This window comes from Pan troglodytes, chromosome 13 (assembly GCF_028858775.2).
Source record: "Pan troglodytes isolate AG18354 chromosome 13, NHGRI_mPanTro3-v2.0_pri, whole genome shotgun sequence".
In the NCBI taxonomy this organism is placed as follows: Eukaryota; Metazoa; Chordata; class Mammalia; order Primates; family Hominidae; genus Pan; species Pan troglodytes.
The window spans coordinates 132,669,237-132,690,877 of record NC_072411.2 but is presented as its reverse complement, the minus strand read 5'-3'; the positions used below and the strand labels follow the sequence as shown (position 1 = coordinate 132,690,877).

At 37.2% G+C, this 21,641-nt stretch overlaps 1 protein-coding gene across 41 annotated transcripts in view; it reads right to left on the bottom strand.

The window, feature by feature from the left end:
* The window catches only part of SP100 (SP100 nuclear antigen), a 129,287-nt gene extending 108,104 nt beyond the window's left edge, over positions 1–21,183 (bottom strand). For 23 of the 41 annotated variants that reach the window (XM_526052.7, XM_009444518.4, XM_009444522.5 and 20 more), the window contains exons 1-2: positions 20,995–21,167; positions 19,661–19,735 (exon numbers count right to left, since the gene is read on the bottom strand). In XM_526052.7, coding sequence (XP_526052.3) covers positions 19,661–19,735; positions 20,995–21,026 — 107 coding nt within the window. In that variant the 5' untranslated portion in view covers positions 21,027–21,167. Of the gene's footprint in view, positions 1–19,660; positions 19,736–20,994 lie in introns of all 41 variants that reach the window. The other 18 variants (XM_009444521.5, XM_063791681.1, XM_054679498.2 and 15 more) reach the window with 4 other exon arrangements.
* Positions 21,184–21,641: the final 458 nt, after the last annotated feature.

Here is a 21,641-nt window from a genome sequence, read left to right as displayed (position 1 = left end):
CCAAGAAGAAAGAGAAAACCAATGACAATGAGATTGAATGAAACAAAAAAATAGTTCAACTTTAGAAAGTCTCTATAATTTTATACCAATAAATAAAAGGAGAAAACGTATTTAAACATATTCATGAATGGGTTTAAAAGGGAATTTGATAAGTCCTAGCAGTTATTTTTTAAAAATTAAAACTATGAAATAAAAACTAACACAAAATGAAGTCTCTAAAATCAGCAAATGTTGTAGTAAACATTAATGGTGAAGTCATTTAAATAGAAAACAATATGGGGATGTCTACCATTACCACGGTCTTTTACATATATATGTGTGTGTGTATACATACACATGTGTGTGTATACACATGTGTGTGTATACACATATATGCGTGTGTATACACATATATGCGTGTGTATACATATATATGCGTGTGTGTATACACATATATATGCGTGTATACACATATATATGTGTGTATACACATATACATGTGTGTTCACATATACATATTTTAGAAGCTTTAGCTAATGCAGTAGGATATGAAAATAAAATAATTGGTAGAAATACTAAAATAGTGTACAATATGTTCTATAATTATATATGTAGGAAACCTATAGACCTAATAAAATTCATAAGAACTACAAAAAGAATTTACCAAGGAGTATATATTAGTCCATTTTCACACTGCTATAAAGAACTGCTCGAGACTGGGTAATTTATAAAGGAAAGAGGTTTAATTGACTTACAGTTCAGTGTGGCTGGATAGGCCTCAAGAAACTTACAATCATGGTGGAAGGCGAAGGGGAACCAAGGCACCTTCTTCACAAGGCAGCAGGAAGGAGAAGTGCCAGGTGAAGGCAGAAGAGGCCCTTATACCATCAGATCTCATGAGAACTCACTCATTATCATGAGAACAGAATGGGCGAAATTGCCCCATGATTCAATTACCTCCATCTGGTCTCTCCCTTAACACCTGGAGATTACGGGGATTACAATTCAAGATGAGATTTTGGGTGGGGACACAGCAAAACCATATGAGAGTATGAATAGAAAATAGATATATAAAACTTATAGCTTTTATTTGGAATGACATACATTGAAAAAAATACTCAGACTCAATAGCAAATACAAATGTATGTATTTATAAACATCTGAAAGGTATGAGACCTGTATGAAGAAAACTATAAAAATCTTATTGAAGAAAATTAAATAAGATCTAAATAAACAGAGATTATGAAAGGCCTCCAATGACAAAAAAGGTAGTAGTTTTAAAACATCCATTATTCTGAAATTATTATGTAAGTATAGTGCACTTGCAACCTGGAACCCCATTGAAACTGGATAAAATATTCCTGCATTAGTTTGCTAAGGATAATGGCCTCCAGCTTCATCCATGTCCCTGCAAAGGACATGATCTCATTCCTTTTTTATGGCTGCATAGTATTTCATAGTGTATATGTACCATATTTTCTTTCTCTAGTCTATAATTGATGGCAATTTAGGTTGATTCCATGTCTTTGCTATTGTGAATAGTGCTGACTGCATGTTCTCACTTATAAGTGGGAGCTAAATGATGAGAACACATGGACACAGGAGGAACAATGCACACTTGGGTGTTTCAGAGGGTGGGGGCTGGGAGGAGGGAGAGGATCAGGAAGAAGAGCTAGTGAATGCTGGTCTTAACACCTGTGTGATGGAATGAATCACACAGCGAATCACCATGGCACACTTTTGCCTGTGTAACAAATCTGCATATCCTGCACATGTACCCCCGAACTTAAATAAAAGTTGGAAAAAAAGCTGAATCAAATAATGTAAATATTTAAATGACAGAACAAATATCTGAGTCAGACAAAAAAAATTTGAGAAGAGAATAGTTAAAGGAAGATTTCTCTTAATAGGTTAAAATGTTTTTAAAAAGCAATACAGATATAAAAGAGTGTAGAAAAGCATTTTCAATATATATGACAAAGGGTTAATATATCTGATATTAATGGGCAAAGACTACAGTCTATTAATAAAAAGCAACAAATAACTCCTCCAAAATGGACCTGAACAGGCAGCTTAAATAAGAGAAAATGAAAATGTCTAATAAACATATGAATACATAAAAACTAAAATATCAATGAGAAACCATTGCTCACCCATTAGATTGGCAAACACAATTTCATTAGTGACACTATGTCACGAGGGAGAAGATTCAGAAAAACAGACACTTACTCATCCCTGGTGTAAGCATGAATTACTACAGCCTTTTCAGAAAAGATGTGGCAACATCTACTAAATTTTAAGATATACTACAGACTGACCATGCAGATCCACTTTTGGAATCTATCGTATAGAAATGAAAAGACAACATCCATCTTATAAAAACAAGAACTGCAGAACTTTCAATGCTCCCAATTTCTTCATGAGTGAAAGCCAGATCCTTACACTGTTCAAAGGGTCTGAAATGATACATCCTTTGCTCCTCTCCTTTTGCTCATGTCTGTCGGGCCACACTCACCTCTGCTGTTTCTTGACTACACCAGAGATTCTCTAGCCTTAGGGACTTGATACTGGCTATTTTCTCTACTTAGCATAGACACATATATCTATGTAGTGAACTAACTCCCTTGTCTCTTTTAGATCCTTGCTTCACTATCACCTTCTCAATGAGGCCTGCTTTGACCAACCTATCTAAAAATCACAATCACAATCCCCTTAGCCTGCCCCCACACTCCCAAGCTCCTAATCTGCCTCTATTTTTTTTCTCATGCCCTTACTACTCCCTAACATGCTAAATGAATTACTTATTTGTGTATTTATTGTTTATCTATTCTTTATTGTCTCTTTTCCCCCAAAAATATATATGCCATGAGGGCAGAGATTTTGTCTGTTTTGTCCACTGTTTTTCTTGAGTATCTGATATATACAAGGTGTTCCATAAATATTTGTTGATTAGATGCTCATAAATGCAAAATTTTTGTTGAAACATTGTTTTTACCAGCAAAAACCCCTCAACAATAACACGTACTCCTAAACCTGAAAACAACCTAATTGTGTATTCAGCTGACTGGTTAAGTATATTATTGTAAATATACACTGTTGAACTATTACATAGCTATTTAATTCTAGTAATTTGGATAGACAGTCATAGTTTTGTTGTTCAATGAAAACATCATGTTTAGATCAATATATTATGATCTCATTTTTATATAAATTAAACTAAAAAAGTCTTTCATTTGTACATAAAATTCAGAATAAATGTTAGGGAAGGCATGGAACCACTACACCCCAGTTGTCAACACTGGCTTAGTGGACAGTTTCAGGGTTCTAACCAGGTCCCTTCAGATTTTTCTTTTACCATTTTTTAGGTAATATCAGAGAAAAGAAATAATACAGTAAACAGAACAAGATTTTGAGTAAGTATATTTAATAACCCCATAACTTATTTAATAATATTGAGACCTAATAAGTTATGGGGTTATTAAATATACTTACTCAAAAGTCTATGACTCAATATTAGGTCAATATTATTCAATAATATTGAATAAGTTATGAATAATATTCAACCAACTAGGAAACTTAGGAATTTAAAAGTCGAGTTTGCAAATTCAAAAATAAAGGTAGGCAAAATAATAAAACATTTAAAAATAAATTGAACAAACAGAATGCAAGACTTGCATGCTGAAAATGGCAAAACATTGATGAGAGAAATTAAAGATCAAAATAGAGATGCCAATGTTCATGGATTGAAAGACTCAATATGTTTAACATGGTAATTCTCTCCAAATTGATCTAGAGACTCAGTATGATTCCTATCAAAATCTCAAATGGCCTTTTGCAGAAATTGAGAAGCTGATCCTAAAATTTACATGGAATTGCAAAGAACCCAGAATATCCAAAACAGTCTTGAAAAAGAAGAAAAAAGTTGGAAGACTTATACTTTGTGATTTCAACACTTACTATAAAGCTGCATGAATCAAGACAGTACTGGCATAAATATATATAAAGATCAATACAACAGAACTGAGAGTGCAGAAATAAATCCTTAGGTTTTTGGTCAATTGATTTTCAATAAAAGTGCCAAGGCAATTAAATGAGGAAAAGATAGTCTTTTCAACAAATAGTACTAGTATAACTGGATAGGCACATGCAAAAATATGAAATTAGACCCTTACCTCACACCATATGCATAAATCAACTCAAAATGGATCATGCATCTCTAAATGTAAAAGCAGGGATGGCTTTATGGGCATGCATCCTGTGCAGTCACAAAAGACTCTGTGCTTAGTTTAATGTTCTGCTTTCACTGTTTTGAAATCCTTAATAATTTTTGAACAAGGATCCCCCCATTTTCATTTTCACTGCGTTTCCCAAATTATGCAGTAGTCTTGTAAAACAGCAAAAATGATAAGACTTTTGGAAGAAAACACAGGAAAAATCTTTGTGACTTTAGGTAAGACAAAGAATTAGCTACCACAAAAGTATAATCATAAGAGAATAAATGATGTTAAAATTTAACAAAATTTAAATCTTTTGTGCCTCAAATATACCATAAAGAGAAAGAAAAGATTAGTCACAGTCTGGGAGAAAATATTAGCCAATCATATTTTTAATAAACTACTTGTATTCAGATATGTAAAGAATTCTGACAACTCAATAAGAAGACAAGCCAATTAAAAATGGACAAATGATTTGAATAGATATTTCTCCGAAAGACATATGAAAAATAAAAACATGTGAAAAGATGTTCAGTAGCATTCATTATTAGAGAAAAGCAAATCAAACCACAACAAAATACCAAAATACATTCACTGGAATGACTACAAAGACATAAAATAACAAATTTTAGCAAAACCTGAACCCTTATACATTGCTGTAAAATGGTCTTTTGGAAACACTGTAAGACAGATTTGAAAAAAGTGAAACATAATGCTACTACAGAACCCAATAGTTTCACTCCTAAATATCTACCTAGAAACGAACATGTATATCCACACAAAGGCTTGTATGCAAATACCCAGGACAGCATTATTCATAATAGTCAAAAAATAAAAACAATCCAAATTTCCATTGACTGGCAAATGAAAAAATACCATTGATAGAGCCATATAATGGAATACAATTCAGCAAGAAAAAGGAACAAAATATAAACACATGCTAAAACATGGATGAACTTCAAAATATTACGTTCGATGAAATAACCCAGATGTAAAAGACCGTATAATATATGGTCCATTTACATGAAATGGCCAGGAAAGGGAAAACTACAGAGATAGAAAGTATATTGGTGGTTGCCTAGGGCTGGAGAATAGGAGCAGGAATTGATCCCAAATAGTCATGAAGAAGCTTTTAAGGGTAGTTAAAATATTCTACACTTGGATTGTGATGATGGTTGCACAACTCTGTAATTCTGTTAAAAATCATTGAGATACACACTTAAAACAGGAGAATTTTACAGTATGTAAATTATACCTCATTAAAGCTGTTAAAAAATAAAGGTGGGTGTGCAGAATAGACTCAGTTGAAGAGTAACTTAGTGAGCCACATTTTTCTTTCTGGAATATAGGCAGGGAAAGATATGGAAAATGTGAAAAAAGAAGGTTAAACTGCATAGGATGTTTCAACATTCTGCCAAGGGGAATTCCAGAAGAGAATAGAAAGAAAGAGAATAGGGAAATCAAGTAAAAAAAAATAGTCTTCCAGAGCTGAAGCTAGAACCTTAGATTTAAAAGGCACATCCAGGATGGGATGTCACTAAGATGGCAGAATAGGAGGTTTCTGGCTTTAGTCTCTCTCACAGAAAGACTAAGTAGCAACTATCCATAGACAAGGATGCCTTTGTGAAAATTTCAGAACCCAAGAGTGAAGCTGAACCACCTCCCTTGGACCACAAAACCTGAGAAAAACCACATTAGAAGGGGTAAGAGGAATGGATTCACTTTGACTGTGTTGCTCCTACCCCAGGCTGGCACAGCACCACACCAAGAGGTTTTCCCTGAGCCTAAGGTTTCTCCAGTGGGGAAAACAGAGCCTGAGGAGGACACCCAGCTTCCCTGGCATTCTGGGCTGCTTCTTAGGAGGCCCAATTCTGTCTTGCCTCATGGGAAACAAACAGGAAATCAGAGGGGCTGGACCACCTGGGTTTGATTAGAAATGAAGAAGTGAGGGCAGGGCTCACAGTGGCCAATGCATAGATTGTCATGCTGGTACTGTGCTCCTGACATCAGCACCCTATCAGAGAGCTCAGCCAGCAGCTCTGTCCACCTGCAGAGGCAAGCTGGTGGCCCTATTTGGCCAGGTAGCATGGTCAGCAGTTCTAAGTAGCTTGGGTGCCTAGCCAGCAGCCCAGCCCACCTAAGACGTTTAAGTTTCTGTCTTGCCTGACCAGGGAACCCCCAAAGAAATTCTGCCCAGCCTCAGATCCTAGCATATGTCTTTGCCCAGGCAGGTAATCAAGCCAGCCACCCTGCCTAACTACAGAGTACGGTCTCTAACCCTGTTAACCAGGAAGTCCAAATTGAGATCCTGCCCAGGCACAAAGCCCAGCCAATGACCTGCATGGGCAGGAAACCAAGCCAATGACCTCTCTCAATGGTGGGCACAGCTTTGGGGCCCCAAGCAACCAGAGATCCCAGCCTATGGCCATGCCCAGGCAGGGAGTAGAAGAAGTCACCCTGTCCAAATGTAGAACATAGCCTGTGGTCCTACCCAATCACTCAGCCCAGCCAGTGACACTTCTGAACTGTGGGGCACAACTTGCAGCTTTGCCCGAACAGGGATTCCAGAAATTTATGCTACCTTCCTGATGAGCCTAGCTTGTAGCAAGGACCTAAGGGAGGGGCATATTCTGTGGTCCCACTGAACCTGGGCACCTGGTAGCAACTCTGATAAACTTTGAAGCACAGCCAGTGGCCCTACTCTGGAGAATAACTAATCCAGTGGCAACACCCAACTGTGGAACACAGTCTTCAACCCTGCCTAATCACAGAGCCCAGCCTGTGACCATACCTGACAGTAGCTTAAGGCCTTGTCCCATCTTAGAGCCTGGCCGTTAGCCGCTGCCCAAGAAAAGGGTCCAGTCAAAACATCCAAACAACCATAGAGAGCAGCAGTGGCCTTACCCAACCTCAGAGCACAGGCAATGATCTGACCCAGCTGGAGATCTCAACAGCAAGCTCTGCCTGTCCATGGATGCTACCAGCTGACCTGCCCAGAACTCCAGGCTGGACTGACTAGTGAAGGGCTTTCCCTGCCAAAACAAACTTATAAAGCCTGGAAGAGGTTATTGTTTCCTCAAATGTGCAGACACCAATGATAGGATGCATGGATCATAAAGAATCAGGAAAAAATAGTATCACTAAAATAAACGAATATGCTCTAATAACTGACTCTAAAGAAATAATAATCTGTGAACTTACTGACATATAATTCAGAATAATTCTCTTTAAAAAGTTCAGTGAACTATAAGTAAACACAGATAGACAACTCAACAAAATTAGAAAACAATATATAAACAAAATTATAATGCCAAAAAGGAACAGGAACCATTTTTAAAAAGCCAGAAATCCTAGATCTGAAAAATACAATGACTGGATGGAAGAATTTAATAGAGAGCTTTAACGGATGACTCAATCAAGCAGAAGAAAGACTAAGTGAACTCAAAGATAGGTCATTTGATATTATTTACTCAGAGGAGCAAAAATAGCAAAGAATAAAAATGAGTTAAAAAAAGCCTATGGGATTTATGGGACACCATCAAGTAAAACAACATACAAATTATGGGAATTACTGAAGGAGAAAAGAGAGAGAAAATGAACAGAAAGTACATTTAGAGAAGTAATGGCTGGAAACTTCCCACATTTGGGGAGAGAAATGAACATCTAGATTCACTGGGCTGAAAGGTGCCCAAGCAGATTGAACAATAAAATTTGACATCAAGAAATATTATAATTAAATTATCAAAAGATAAAGACAATATTTTGAAAGCAGCAAGGAAAGTATAACTCATTACATATAAGAGAGCTCTCATAAGACTAGCAGCAAATTTCTCAGCAGAAACCTCCTCCTCTCAGCCCAGGAGAGATTAGGGTGATATGTTCAAAATGCTGAAAGAATAGAAACTCTACTGACCAAGAATGTTATACCTGGTAAAGCTGTCCTTCAGAAGTGAAGGAGAGATAAAAACCTTTCCAAACAAACAAAAGCTGAAGGAATCCATCATCACTAGACCTGTCTTACAAGAAATGCTAGAGGGGTTCTTCAAGCTGAAATGAGATGGTACTAATTCACAACATAACAATATATAAATATACAAAATCTTACCAGTAAAGGTAAATATATAGTCAAAGTCAGAAATCTCTAATATTGTAATGATTGTGCATAAGTCACTTTCAATTCTGGTATAAAAGTTAAAAAACAAACTATTAAAAATAATTATATCTATAGCAATTAATATAGTTGGCTCCATGTCCCCACCGAAATCTCATGTTGAATTGTAATCCCCAGTGTTGGGGGAGGGCCCTGGTGGGAGGAACTGGATCATGGGGGTGGATTTCCCCCTTGCTGTTCTTGTGACAGTGAGTTCTTATGAGATCTAGTTTAAAAGTGTGTAGCACTTCTCGGCCAGGCGTGGTGGCTCACGCCTGTAATCCCAGCACTTTGGGAGGCCGAGGTGGGTGGATCATGAGGTCAGGAGATCGAGACCATCCTGGCTAACACAGTGAAACCCTGTCTCTACTAAAAATACAAAAAATTAGCTGGGTGTGGTGGCGGGCGCCTGTAGTCCCAGCTACTCGGGAGGCTGAGGCAGGAGAATGGCATGAACCTGGGAGGGGGAGTTTGCAGTGAGCTGAGATCGCGCCACTGCACTCCAGCCTGGGCGACAGAGCGAGACTCCGTCTCAAAAAAAAAAAAAAAGTGTGTAGCACTTCTCCCTTCAGTCTCTTTCTCTTCTGTCACCATTTGAAGACGTGCTTGCTTCCCCTTCGCCCTTCCACCATGATTGTAAGTTTTCTGAGGCCTCCCCAGCCATGCCTCCTGTACGGCCTGTGGAACTGAGTCAATTAAACCTCTTTTCTTTATAAATTACACAGTCTCAGGTACTTCTATTTTATTTTTTATTTATTTATATTTTTTGAGACAGAGTCTTGCTTTTGCTCTGTCAACCAGGCTGGAGTGCAATGGTGCTATCTTGGCTCACTGCCTCCTGGGTTTAAGTGATTCTCCTGTCTCAGCCTCCCGAGTAGCTGGGACTACAGGCACATGCCACCACGCCTGGCTAATTTTTGTATTTTTAGTAGAGACAGGGTTTCACTATGTTGGCCAGGCTGATCTCAAACTCCTGACTTCAAGTGATCCACCCACCTCGGCCTCTCAAAGTGCTGGGATTACAGGCGTGAGCCACTGCAGCTGGCCTCAGGTAGTTCTTTAGAGCAGTGTGAGAATGTACTAATATAGTAATTTGTTATTGGAGACAGAATATAAAAAGTATGTAAATTGTAACATCAATTGACTGAAATGTGAGGGAGGGGAGAAGTAAAAGTGTAGAGTTTTGTATGTGTTTGAAGTTGTTGGCTTAAAATAGGATGGTATAGCTATAAAATATTTTATGTAAGCCTCATAGTAACCACTAAGTAGAAACCTGTAGTAGATAAGATTAAGAGAAAGGAATCAAAGTATATCATTTCAAAAGTGATCAAATCACAAAGGAAGGCAACAAGAAAAAAAGAAAGAAAAAAAGTACTACAAAGCTGTCAGAACACAATTAACAAAGTGGCAATAGTAAGTTCTTACCTATCAATAAATGAATTAAATTCTCTAATCAAAAGAAATAGAGTGACTGAATGGATTAAAAAAAACCCCACAAGATCAAACAATCTGCTGCATAGAAGAGTCTCATTTTAGGTTGGGCGCAGTGGCTCACACCTGTAATCCCAGCACTTTGGAAGGCCCAGGCGGATGATCACTTGAGGTCGGGAGCTCGAGACCAGCCTGGCCAACATAGTGAAACCCCGTCTCTACTAAAAATATAAAAATTAGCCCGGTGTGGTGGCAGGTACCTGTAATTCCAGCTACTCGGGAGGCTGAGGCAGGAGAATTGCTTGAACCCGGGAGGCAGAGGTTGCAATAAGCCGAGATAGCACCACTGCACTCCAACCTGGGTGACAGAGTGAGACTCTGCCAAAGGAAAAAAAAAGACAGAGAGAGAGAGACTCCTTTTAGCTCTAAGAACACAAGTAGGCTGAAGGTGAAGGGATGAAAAAAGATATTCCATGCAAAAAGTGACCAAAAGATAGCAGAGGTGACTATATTTATACCAAATGAAATATACATTAAGTAAAAAATGGCCACAAGAGATACAGAAGATCAATATATAAAGATAAAGGGGACAGTTCATCAAGAGGATACAACAACTGTAAATATTTTTGCATACAGCACTGCAACATCTAAATAACTAAAGCAAATACTAACAGAACTGAAAAAAGAAAGAAACAGCAATACAATGTTAGTAGGAGACTGTAATACTCCACCGTCAATAATCATAGATCAATCAGACAGAAAAATATAAGGAAACATTGATCTTGAACCAGACTTTAGATCAAATAGACCTAACAAACATATATAGAACACTTCATTCAACAGCAGCAGAATACACATTCTACTCCAGTGTATATGAAACATTCTCCAGGAAAAAAATCATATGTTAGGCCACAAAAGAAGTCTTAACAAATTCAAGAGTGAAATCATATCAAGTGTCTTTCCTGGCCACAATATTATGAAACTAGAAATCCATAACAGGAGGAAATTTGAAGAATTCATAACTTCTGTGCGGAATATATAAATAATGTAAGGACATTAAACAACACATTCCTGAATAACCAATAGATCAAAGAAGAAGCCAAAAAGGTAACATAAATATCCTGAGGCAAACAAAAATGAAAACACAACATAGCAAAACTTAATGAGATGCAGGAAGAGCAATTCTAAGAGGCAAGTTTATAGCTATAAACACCTACATTAGGGAGAAAAATCTTAAACCATTTAGCTTTACAGTTGATGAAGAAAGATAAGGTAAACTCAAAGTTAGCAGCAGAAGGGAGAAAATAATGTAGATTAGAGCAGAAATAAATAGGTAATAGGAAAACAATAGAAAAGATCAACAAAACTCAGAACTTGTTCTTTGAAAAGATAAACAAAATTAGCAACTCTTTCACTAAACTAACCAAGTTAAAAAAGAGACAAGGCTCAAATAAATAAACTTATAAATGACAGAGGAAACATTACAACTGATAACATGATAATGCAAAGAACCGTGAGATTACTATGAACAATTATACATCAACAAATTGTATAACCTAGAAGAAATAGATAAAGTCCTAGAAATACACAATCTATCAAAACTGAATCCTGAAAAAGCAGATAATCTGAATAGACCAATAATGAGTAAAAAGATTGAATAAGTAAACAACTTTCCATTAAAGAAAAACCAGTTGGCTATGCTAGTGAATTCTACCAAGCATTTAAGAAGAAACTAATACCAATCCTTCTAAAACTCTTCCAAAAAAAAAAATTAAGAGCAAGGAACAGTTCCAAACTAATTTTATGAGCATTACCTTGATACCTAAGCCAGATTAGGATACTACAAGAAAAAAAAATTACAGGCCATTTCTCCAGATATACATAGATGCAACAATTCTCAACAAAATACTACCAAACCAAACCAAATTCAACAGTACACTAAAATGATCACTTACTATGATCAAGTGGGATTTATCCCTGGGATGCAAGGATGATGCAACATGTAAATCAATAATGGTGTTGTGCGACATTAACAGAATGAAGGACAAAAATCATATGAACATTTTAATAGACACAGAAAAAGGATTTGAAAACTTCAGCATCCTTTGATGATAAAAAACATTTAACAAATTGGGTATAAATGAAATATACCAAAAAGGCCATGTATGACAAGCCCATTGCTAGATTAGATTCAGACCGAGGAATCTAAAAAAGTTGAATCATAGAAACAGAGGGTCAAATAGCAGTTGCCAAAGGCTTGGAAGTCGGAGGAATGGGGAAATGTTGGTTAAAGGGCACAGACTTTCAGTTATAAGATGGATAAGTTCTGGGTATTTAATGTGTAGTATGGAAACTATAGTTAACAATAATGTATTACATATTTGAAATTTGCTGAGAGAGTAGATCTTAAATATTCTCATCACACACACGCAATGGTAACTATGTGACATGATGGATATGTTAACTAACTTGATTGTGGTAATCATTTCACAATATAAACATATATGAAATCATCATGTTTTACACCTTCAATTTATACAATTATACCTCAATAACACCAAAAGAAAGGTAATCACAACTAAATAGTTTAACCTTAGGAGACTTTTAAATTCAAGCAATTATATCATGGTCTGTGTTCCTAAAGTACTGGATTGTTTTTACACATTTAGATGATTTCTGTAGGACGACAAATTTGAAGTTTTCAAATAGGGGCTACATTATGCCCCTATTACCATAAAACTTCCCTGGGAAAACCTCCCACTCCCATCACGGACCTGACACCACAGCAGTTCCGAATTAACCATATTTAGTTAAGAAAATGCTGGTCCCCCAATTGGGAATTGCCCACTCATTACCCAGAAAATCCCTTCCCTGCTCCACCCCCACTTTTTTTTTTTTTTTTTTTGAGATGGAGTCTCACTCTGTTGCCCAGGCTGGAGTGCAGTGGTGCGATATCGGCTCACTACAACCTTCACCTCCTGTTTTCAAGCAATTCTCCCTGCCTCAGCCTCCTGAGTAGCCGGGATTACAGGTGCCTGCCACCACGCCCAGCTAATTTTTGTATTTTTCAGTAGAGATGTGGTTTCACCATGTTGGCCAGGCTGGTCTTGAACTCCTGACCTCAGGTGATCCGCCTGCCTCAGCTTCCCAAAGTACTGGGATTACAGGCCTGAGCCACCGCACCCAGCCAATCCCTCCCCTTATTATGTAATATTCCATGACTTCATTATGCTTATCCATATAGCATGTGAGCTCTGGCCAGGTTGGGCATGGCTCATTCTTTTGAGCATGCTTGCAATCCTCTCTTGAGTGTGTATTTGCTCTTGCTCTGCAATCAATCTTCTGTACTTTCACTTTGGTCTGGCCTTCAAATTCTTTTCTGGGGCAAGGACAAGAACCTGTATCAGCCCAGCCTGCTGGCAGCACCATTATTAATACCGTCATTTTACAGGGAAGAAACAAGGCTTGCCCCACCTCTACATGTATGCAGTGGCAGAGATGGACTTCACATCACCCTTCCCCAATCATCCTAGTGTTGATCCTCCCTGCTCCTACCCTCTCTACTATCTGGCATTAGTTACTACACTCTTAATCATTGCACTATATTGCCTTTCAAATGTGGTGAAGCCTCAAAACTGATTATGCACTAGGCCACAAAAGAAACAACAATTGACTCTCACAAATGGAAATCTTAAGGAACACATTTTCTAACCACAATATGATAGGATCAGAGCAAACAACCAAAGGATAGAGGACGACTTCCCCCACTCGTTCCACTGAGAAATTTTAAAAGCTACTTCCAAACACTTCTTAGGTTAACCAGGAAATCAAAATCAAAATAACAAATGGCTAAGAAATAAAATCCAATGAAAACACTATACATTATAAAGGCCAGACATTTCCAAAGTGGCACAGAGGTGAACATTCACGGCCTGAAATGCATTTATTAGAAAATAAGAAACACTGCAAGTAAATTAAGTTTTAAACCAATGTATTAGAAACAGAACACAAGGTAATCCCCTCAACAAAGGAGAAGTAAAGAATTAGGAAAGAAATATATAGAAAAATATAATAAAGAAAATCAAGATTTAATTAAATCTCAAACAGAAAATAAGAGTAGTGGATCAATAAAACCAAAAGGTGGTTCATTGAAAAGACCAACAAAATGGAAAGATTGATCAAGAAAACAAAGGAAAAAACAATAATAAACAATGGTAGGAATAGGAAAAAGGACACATCTTCAGAGAAGGAAAGGATTAAAACTTTATATAAGAAATTTCTATACAACTTTCTACCAATAAGAAGAGAATCTAGGGAAATAGTTACTTTTTAGGACAATATAAACAATCAAAACTGGCTCAAAGGTCAGCATAAGAACTAAAAATAACAGGAGAAATGCATAATATACTTCCAGAGCTTCACTAATCTGCTTTCTCCTAAGAACTACACACACAGACATCAGTTTCAAATAATTTAATGGACAATTTTCTGCAATCTTTCAAGGAACAGATGATGTCTGTATTACACAAATCATTCTAATACATATATGTGCATATATAAAAATATATTCAAAATTTCAATCACCCTCAGTTATTTCATGAGGCTGCTATAGTTCTGCTATCAACCCTAGACAAATACAAAATAAGAAATGAAAATTGTAGGTCACAAAGTTGCTTATAAACAGGTGAGGTAAAATCCCACAATAAAATATAAATAAATCCAACCCAGGAGTGGATGAAAGAGTCATATGGCATGACCATGTAGGTGTTATCTCAGGGATTCCAGGAAAGGTCACATTAGAGAACCAATCTATGCATTTGGTTAAGCCTGGCAGGTTGAACACACTTGCATTCATCTGTGTTCCTTCTGAAATCCCATGAAACCACCTATAAGAGAGAGAGGCAGAAAAGAAGCAAAGATCAGGGAATAGAAAAGGGCATCAAATAAGAGATAATGAAACATTTTGGAAGATAGGTGCATATATGGTAGCTAATTTCACAGAATGAAAAAATAAAAATCTTGATTACTTGCTTAGGGGAAGCTGACAAGGAGTAAGCCAGTGTACACTTTTGAACTCTGGAAGTTGTCAGGAATTAGAGGCACCATTCCTTTAGAAGGCGAGTTGGAAAATGAAAAATCAAAATGAGGCACAGTCAATGAGAGGCATTCCTTGCACAGAGCTCCTAATCAGATTTTTAGTGTCTCATTCCGAAATGCGAATGGACACCCAGTGGACACTTGATGAATTCTTCCAGAACAAGCAAATAATGGAGCAGGAGCTGGGAAAGAAACCTGGAAGGAACTAACACTTAAAACAACCTTGGAAGAAACGTGAAATTTTAAAACAATTATCATCCTCATTAGTAGAGAGAAAATTTCAGATTTCTTGAAACAACAAGATGCTATAAAAGAGAAACAACTTTTCAAAAGAGCTTTTGGAAATTAAAAATATAATGGCAGAAGTTTTTTAATCACTGGAAGGAATGAAGTTCCTCAGAAAATGTCATAGAAGTTAGATTCAAGAAAAGAAGACATAAGATTTTCAAGAAAAAAAACAGGGAGTCTCTAGAGGATCAATCTAGGAAACCTAACATCCAACTAACAGGAATTCCAAAAGATAAAAGAGAGAGATAAAGCAGAAGGGAGAAAATAATCAAATAATATCACAAGCAAAATGGTCAGAATAGAAATCAAGTTGTCCATTTGAAAGGGCCCTGGAGAGCAAAGCACAACAGATGAATTTAACACCCACATCAAGGCAAACCATCATGAGATTTTAGAATCAAGGGATTAAAGAGAAGAGCCAGAAAGTTTCAGACAGGCAAAACAGGTGACATAGAAAGACAGGATCAAGAATCAGAATGGCATCAGGTTTCTTATTAGCAATGCTGGAAGTTGCAAGACAGTGAACTAAATTAATTTCCAAACTCTGCATTTATACTTACCAAATATTTATGCAGTTGTGAGGATTAAGGATAAAATTTTTTTCCAGACATGTACAATTTATATGTATATATAGTATCTCTCAATTGAATCCCAGTAAGGTAGGATATATATATCTTCTATAAACTCTTAGTCAGGAGGCTACTGGATAATGTGGTAAACCAAAATGAGATAGTAAAGCAAGAAAGAGGTATACATGTAATCCACAAAACAAGACCCAACACAGGAGAGGTGTCAAGCTTCAGAAGGTCAGCCTTGGAAGCTGAAACTAACCAGAACTGATGGAATCAGGGGAATGGATAATTCCAGGAGGGTTTCCCTAAGAAAATAAAATGGACTTGATAAATTACCCAATGTGCCTCACTGTACTGAGAAGAATTTTAGAATTCTGCAGAGTGCTTGGGAAGAATTCATAATGAGGACACACAAAATCCAAGCAAATATATAAGAGGGCAATAGTTATTTGTGGGGTTGGGGGGGAGGGGCGGGAGGATGTTGCACAGGAAAGGAAATGTAATCATAATATAGTAGATGACTTGGTTATGAACAACATGTAAATAGTCATCATAATGGTAACACTGATTACTGATGAACCTCCAACTGTGATGTATTATGAGAATGGACAGGGAATGAAAAGGAGCGTTATGGAAAAAGTCTTCATCTTCTGTCCTATTATGTGAACAGATTAATGTCTGAAACTTGAAAAATTACAAAGAGCTGTATCAGCACATCATTTCAAAATACAGAAGTAAATACAAAAGTAAGAGCCAAAAAGTTAATCCATTAGGGAAACTGGACATGGGCTGGGAAGATGGCAGAAAGTACTACTTGTGTTTTTAAAGGCCTTATTGACTGATACTTTAAGCTGTATATATATATGTTTTACTTTGGTGAAATTAATAACAGAATTAATAAAATGTTTCAATATAATTTACTCTGGATAAATCAGATTAAAAGAGAAAAATGATACAATTCTCAAAGATTCTTTAGTAGGCATTTTGATAAATATCCTATACACAGGCCTGATTAAAATAAATAACTTTTAGTAAACCAGAGCCAGCAGGAAATGTCCTTAACTTGAAAAAAGGTGTCTATAAGAAAGCCTCAATTTAAACATTATAAGTATTCCCCTTGAAATCAGGAATAAAACTAAAATGTTCGTTTTTACTGTTACTATTCAGTATTACACTGGCAGTCCTGGCTAATGCACTAAGGCAAAAGAGAAAGAAAAAGAAAAGTATACAGGTATAAATTCTGAAAAAGAGGAGACAAAGCTGCTACTATCTTTGAAGATGTAATTATTTCTCCAGAAAAACACAAGACAATATTAAGAGGGAGAAGACCACTTAGTAAGACTCCTATGCACAAGATCAGCTAACTAAAATGAATAGATTTCCCTTATGCCAGCAAGAAATAACTAGAAAATGTAAAAGGAAAATGAATTCCTGTTTACAAATACAATTTTAAAATGCCTAGAACTGAAGCGACCCAACAAGGTCCCAAGTTCAAACAATCATGAATAAATGGAGAGATTTACTATGTTTCTCACTGGGGCCATTCAGGATTTTTTTTAAACATAAATTCTTCCTAAATTTATCTGTTCATTTAGTGTCTCTCAATTCAATCCCAGTAAGGTAGATTACAGAACACTACCTATAAAATCATAGTAACTAAAACATTTCAGTATTGAAACAAGAATGAAAAATAGAACCATGGATCAGATCATGGGTCACCAACGCAAATTCATACGTAAAATTGAGCACACTAGTTCCCTTATATCCACAGGGGATGCTTCCAAGAACCCCAGTGGATGCTTGAAACCGCAGATAGTACCAAACTCTGCATATACTATGTTTTCCCCAATCTGTACATAAATTAGGCACAATAAAAGATGAATAACAATATCTAATAATAAAGTAGATCAACTATAACAATGTAGTGTAATAAAAATTATGTAAATGTGGTCTCTTTTTCTCTCTCAAAACATCATACTGTAGATATTAACAACCTCAGCATATTATTTTTTTCTTTCAGGAAATTTCACATTTTCACCTAAAGGAAGCCCTTGACGGCTTCTCTTTGGCATATCTGAATTGCCAGCATCAATCTTCTTGTGCTTTGGGGCCATTATTGACTAAAATAAGGGTTCATTGAACACAGGCTCTGTTATACCAGGACAGTCGATCTGATCACCAGGACAGCTACTCAGCGACTCATGGGCTGGTAGTGTCTACACTGTGGATACCCTGGATAAAGGGATGGTTCACATCCTGGGCAGGATGGAGAGGGACAGCATGAGATTTCATCACACTCCTCAGAACGCCAAGTATCTTAAAACTCATGAATTGTTTTCTGGAATTTTGCATTTAATGTTTTTGGACCAAGTTTTACTGCAAGTAACTGAAATCTCAGAAAGTAAAACTGTTGATAAGGGAGGACTACTTTAGTTAATAATGGCATAAAAATATCAAATATCTATGAAGGAATCTAGCAGAAGGGCAAAACCTTCAGAGAGAAAAATACAAATTTTAATAGGAGATATTTTTAAAGTAATACTATACATAAACCATATTCATGAGATGGAAGTCTCATGAATGTAAAGATGTCCGTTCTCTTCAAATTGATTTATAGATCCAGTGCAGTTCCACACAAAATCTCGAGATTTTGACAGGCAAATTTGGGAGTCTAAGACATTCTGGAGGAAGAGGAAGAGATTTGCTCCCTCAGATGTCAAGAGTTCCTGGGAAGCTGCCATCACTATGGCAGCGTGGTACTGGCATAAGGAGGGGCTGTCACAGGCCAAGGGGAGAGAAGAGAGAACACAGAAGCACACCCTGCCTCTATACTCCCAAAAAGGGTAGCACTGCGAATCAGCAGGGAAAAGGATAATTTAATCAATCAACGGTGAACTCAGAAAAATTGATAAGAATCAAAACAAAGACTTCAAACTGTAGCTCAGACAAAAAACAATTTGATCTCAGATAAAACAGGGAATGTTAAAAAGAAAAAAGAAAAAAAGTTCATCCAGATTATGACTAAGCAAACGGGAAGTTTGGGGTGACCTGCCCTGGCCAAGCCTGGCTAGAGGAGCTGTAAAGCCACCACAGGCACATGGAACACAAGATCAGATAGAATCAGTCTGGAAAAATAACTAAGAGACAACAAGGAGAATATCCCAAAATTCTTAACAGCACAGGCAAACCTAAATAAAGCAAGACTGTGAAGACTGAATGACAAGAGGTTATGGAGCTTGCAGGCGTACAGAAACCAATTAAGATCCCTCCTCAAAAATAAACACTATCAATTTTTAAAAAATTAGAAATGACAAGAAACAAGAAACCTACTAGAAGGTAAATAATTGTCATGGAGGAAAAGTTTGAGAAAACTCTTATGAACACAAAGTGAAAGACTGAAAAGATGAAAACGGGGCAAATAAAAGCTGTGAAGGCTAAAGTGGCTCCAATGTAAGAATATTTTTGTTTAAAAATTTAAAAAATTTTCAGAGATATTAGAGGAGAAACTCTTCCTGGAATAACGGTAGCAGCGAATCTGCCACCTTAACACAGAAATAATTGTAAAAACTAAGAGTGCTCACAGAGGGTGTCAGCATCACCTCGTTTATAACAAGCGTGCATCTATCTTAAAAAAATCTGTATCACAAGAGGCCTATATGCTAAATTTTAAGCTTTAACAAGATAAAAGTCACCATAGACAAAGGTAATGGACAAGAAAAGTATATTTATACTTACAGAATATTTAGTGAATTCTCCCATATCACGAAAAAAAAGGACAAACACCTCAACGGAATCATATTGGCAAAAAAAACAAACAAGCAATTTATAGAAGAGGGAATTTAAATGGCCAAGAAACATGAAAAGCTGATCAATATTCCCATCGTAAGGAAAATACAAATTAAAACAAGACATAACTCTTCATTCATCACCTTTGCAAATCGTGGCTGTGTGCAGGAAGATGGTTCGTCTCATTTGCTACTGGTGAAATACATTCATTCAGCCTCCTAGAAAGACAATTTGGCAGGACCAAGTAAATAACTGGACCCTTTGCCTCAATAATTCCATTTTTAAGGTTTAGAGACAAGATAAATATTTGTTTAGATGTAAAAACCCAAAAAGAAGTATATAATCATTGTTATGATAGCTTATTGGTAAATGTGAACAATTTAAAAACAATCTAAATGTCCTTCAATTGGAGAATAAATATCATATATCAATTCTATGGAATAGCGTGTATAAAAAGAATGAGGCAGATCTATATGTATTAAGGTTAAAAGATCTCTAAGTTTTCCACTATTAAAATAAGTAAAAATGCAAAATGCAGACTAGCACATGTAATATAATTTATTATAAAACAAGAACATAAATTACGTATTTACAAAAAATACATTAGATATATAAATGCACAGAAAAATATAAGAAAAGCTGTGCCCAAGACTCTTCACAGGACTGGGAAGAGAAGCTACAAGAATGGCTGAGTGGCAAAGATGACTTTTTCCTTAATATACTTCTCCACTGTTTTAAATTTTATGAACAATAATGTACAGTGTATTTCTTTTGTATTAAAAAATTTAAAAGATTAAGTAATGTTATTTCTCAACTCACTACTAGAGAAAAGTTAGGATTTCCTTCTCTTTTCTGGTCAGAGGTATCCCCCATCTTGGGACAGGAAATTGAGGTAAAAATGAAAATATTTAGCCGTTTGTCACCCTGGGCCTTTTTCTTCCCTTTCCTTCTTTTGATCAAGGTTGATGGAATAAGAACTCAGACCCTGAGCCAGTCATGGGAACAGCCGGCAGAGGCCCCTTGCCAGGACAGGTGAGACCACAGCGTCTGATGTTTAAAAGTAAGCCAGGTGTTTACCCTGGAGTGTTTATTTTCTAAAGCACCTTTTTTGACATGACATATTTGAAGGTAGAGGAAGGCTGAGGGGTGAAAGGGTTCACAGATCATGAGGAAATAGTTAATCCCAGCCACCAACAACTGCTATGTTCAGAGTGTCCCGGTCAGCTGAGCAGTAAATCCAAAACAAGAAAGTCACGTGTGTTACGGCAAGTTGGACTCACACCAACAGCTGTCCTGCTCCTGTTTAAAAAATCTGATTTCCTCATTACTTGTTCTTTCATTTCATTATATAACATCGCATACCTATGTTCTTGCAAAGAAGGATTAAAGTGAAGCCTTAGGCACAAACTGAACTAAAGGCATGAAAGCTGCAATATAGCCAGAGATAAAGGTTAAAGGAAGGGAGATAAAGACTCACCTGGTGCTCAGGTCGCCGCCCCCACCTGCCATCTTCCCACCCTAGGCCCTGCGTGGGCCTCAGAGCCTGGCCTCTGAGCCCCTCAGTCGGCCCAGCCTGCGTGCAGTGTGGCTGCCCAGGCCCCAAGCAGGAAGTCGGCCGACAGACTGACTCAGAAAGGGCTCCGCCCAAATGGGGAAAAGAGAAGTGAAAGTATTTAACCTCCTTCTGGGCTACGGACACTGTGTTTCTCCTCCTTTTTCACTCCATGGGGTTCTCAGCTTTTCTGAAATGTGGCAGAGGGTTGGAGGAGAGGCCTGACAAGCAGCAAGACCTGCAGGACCAGGGAAGGAGGGCCCAGGGGACGAGCAGGGCCGGCTCCCGGGACTCCACTTGTTTGTGCAATAGACAGCCAAAAAAAATGTCCTTGAACCAAAATTGTCCTTAGCTGCTCTGCCCTCTAAGAGGGGGCATAGTTTACATGGGAGTTGGGGGGAAAACTCCATGTTTGCCCCTTCCCCTTGCTGACATGGCTGGGGGTGGGAGTTGGAGGGTTGGAGGGAAAGCCAGAAACCTCAAATCTTCTCTCAGGCCCATGGGAGAGCATGGACTGGACTAAGGTAGGTCCTGGCATTGGGACCCAGGGCTGGAGAGAACCAAAATGCTCA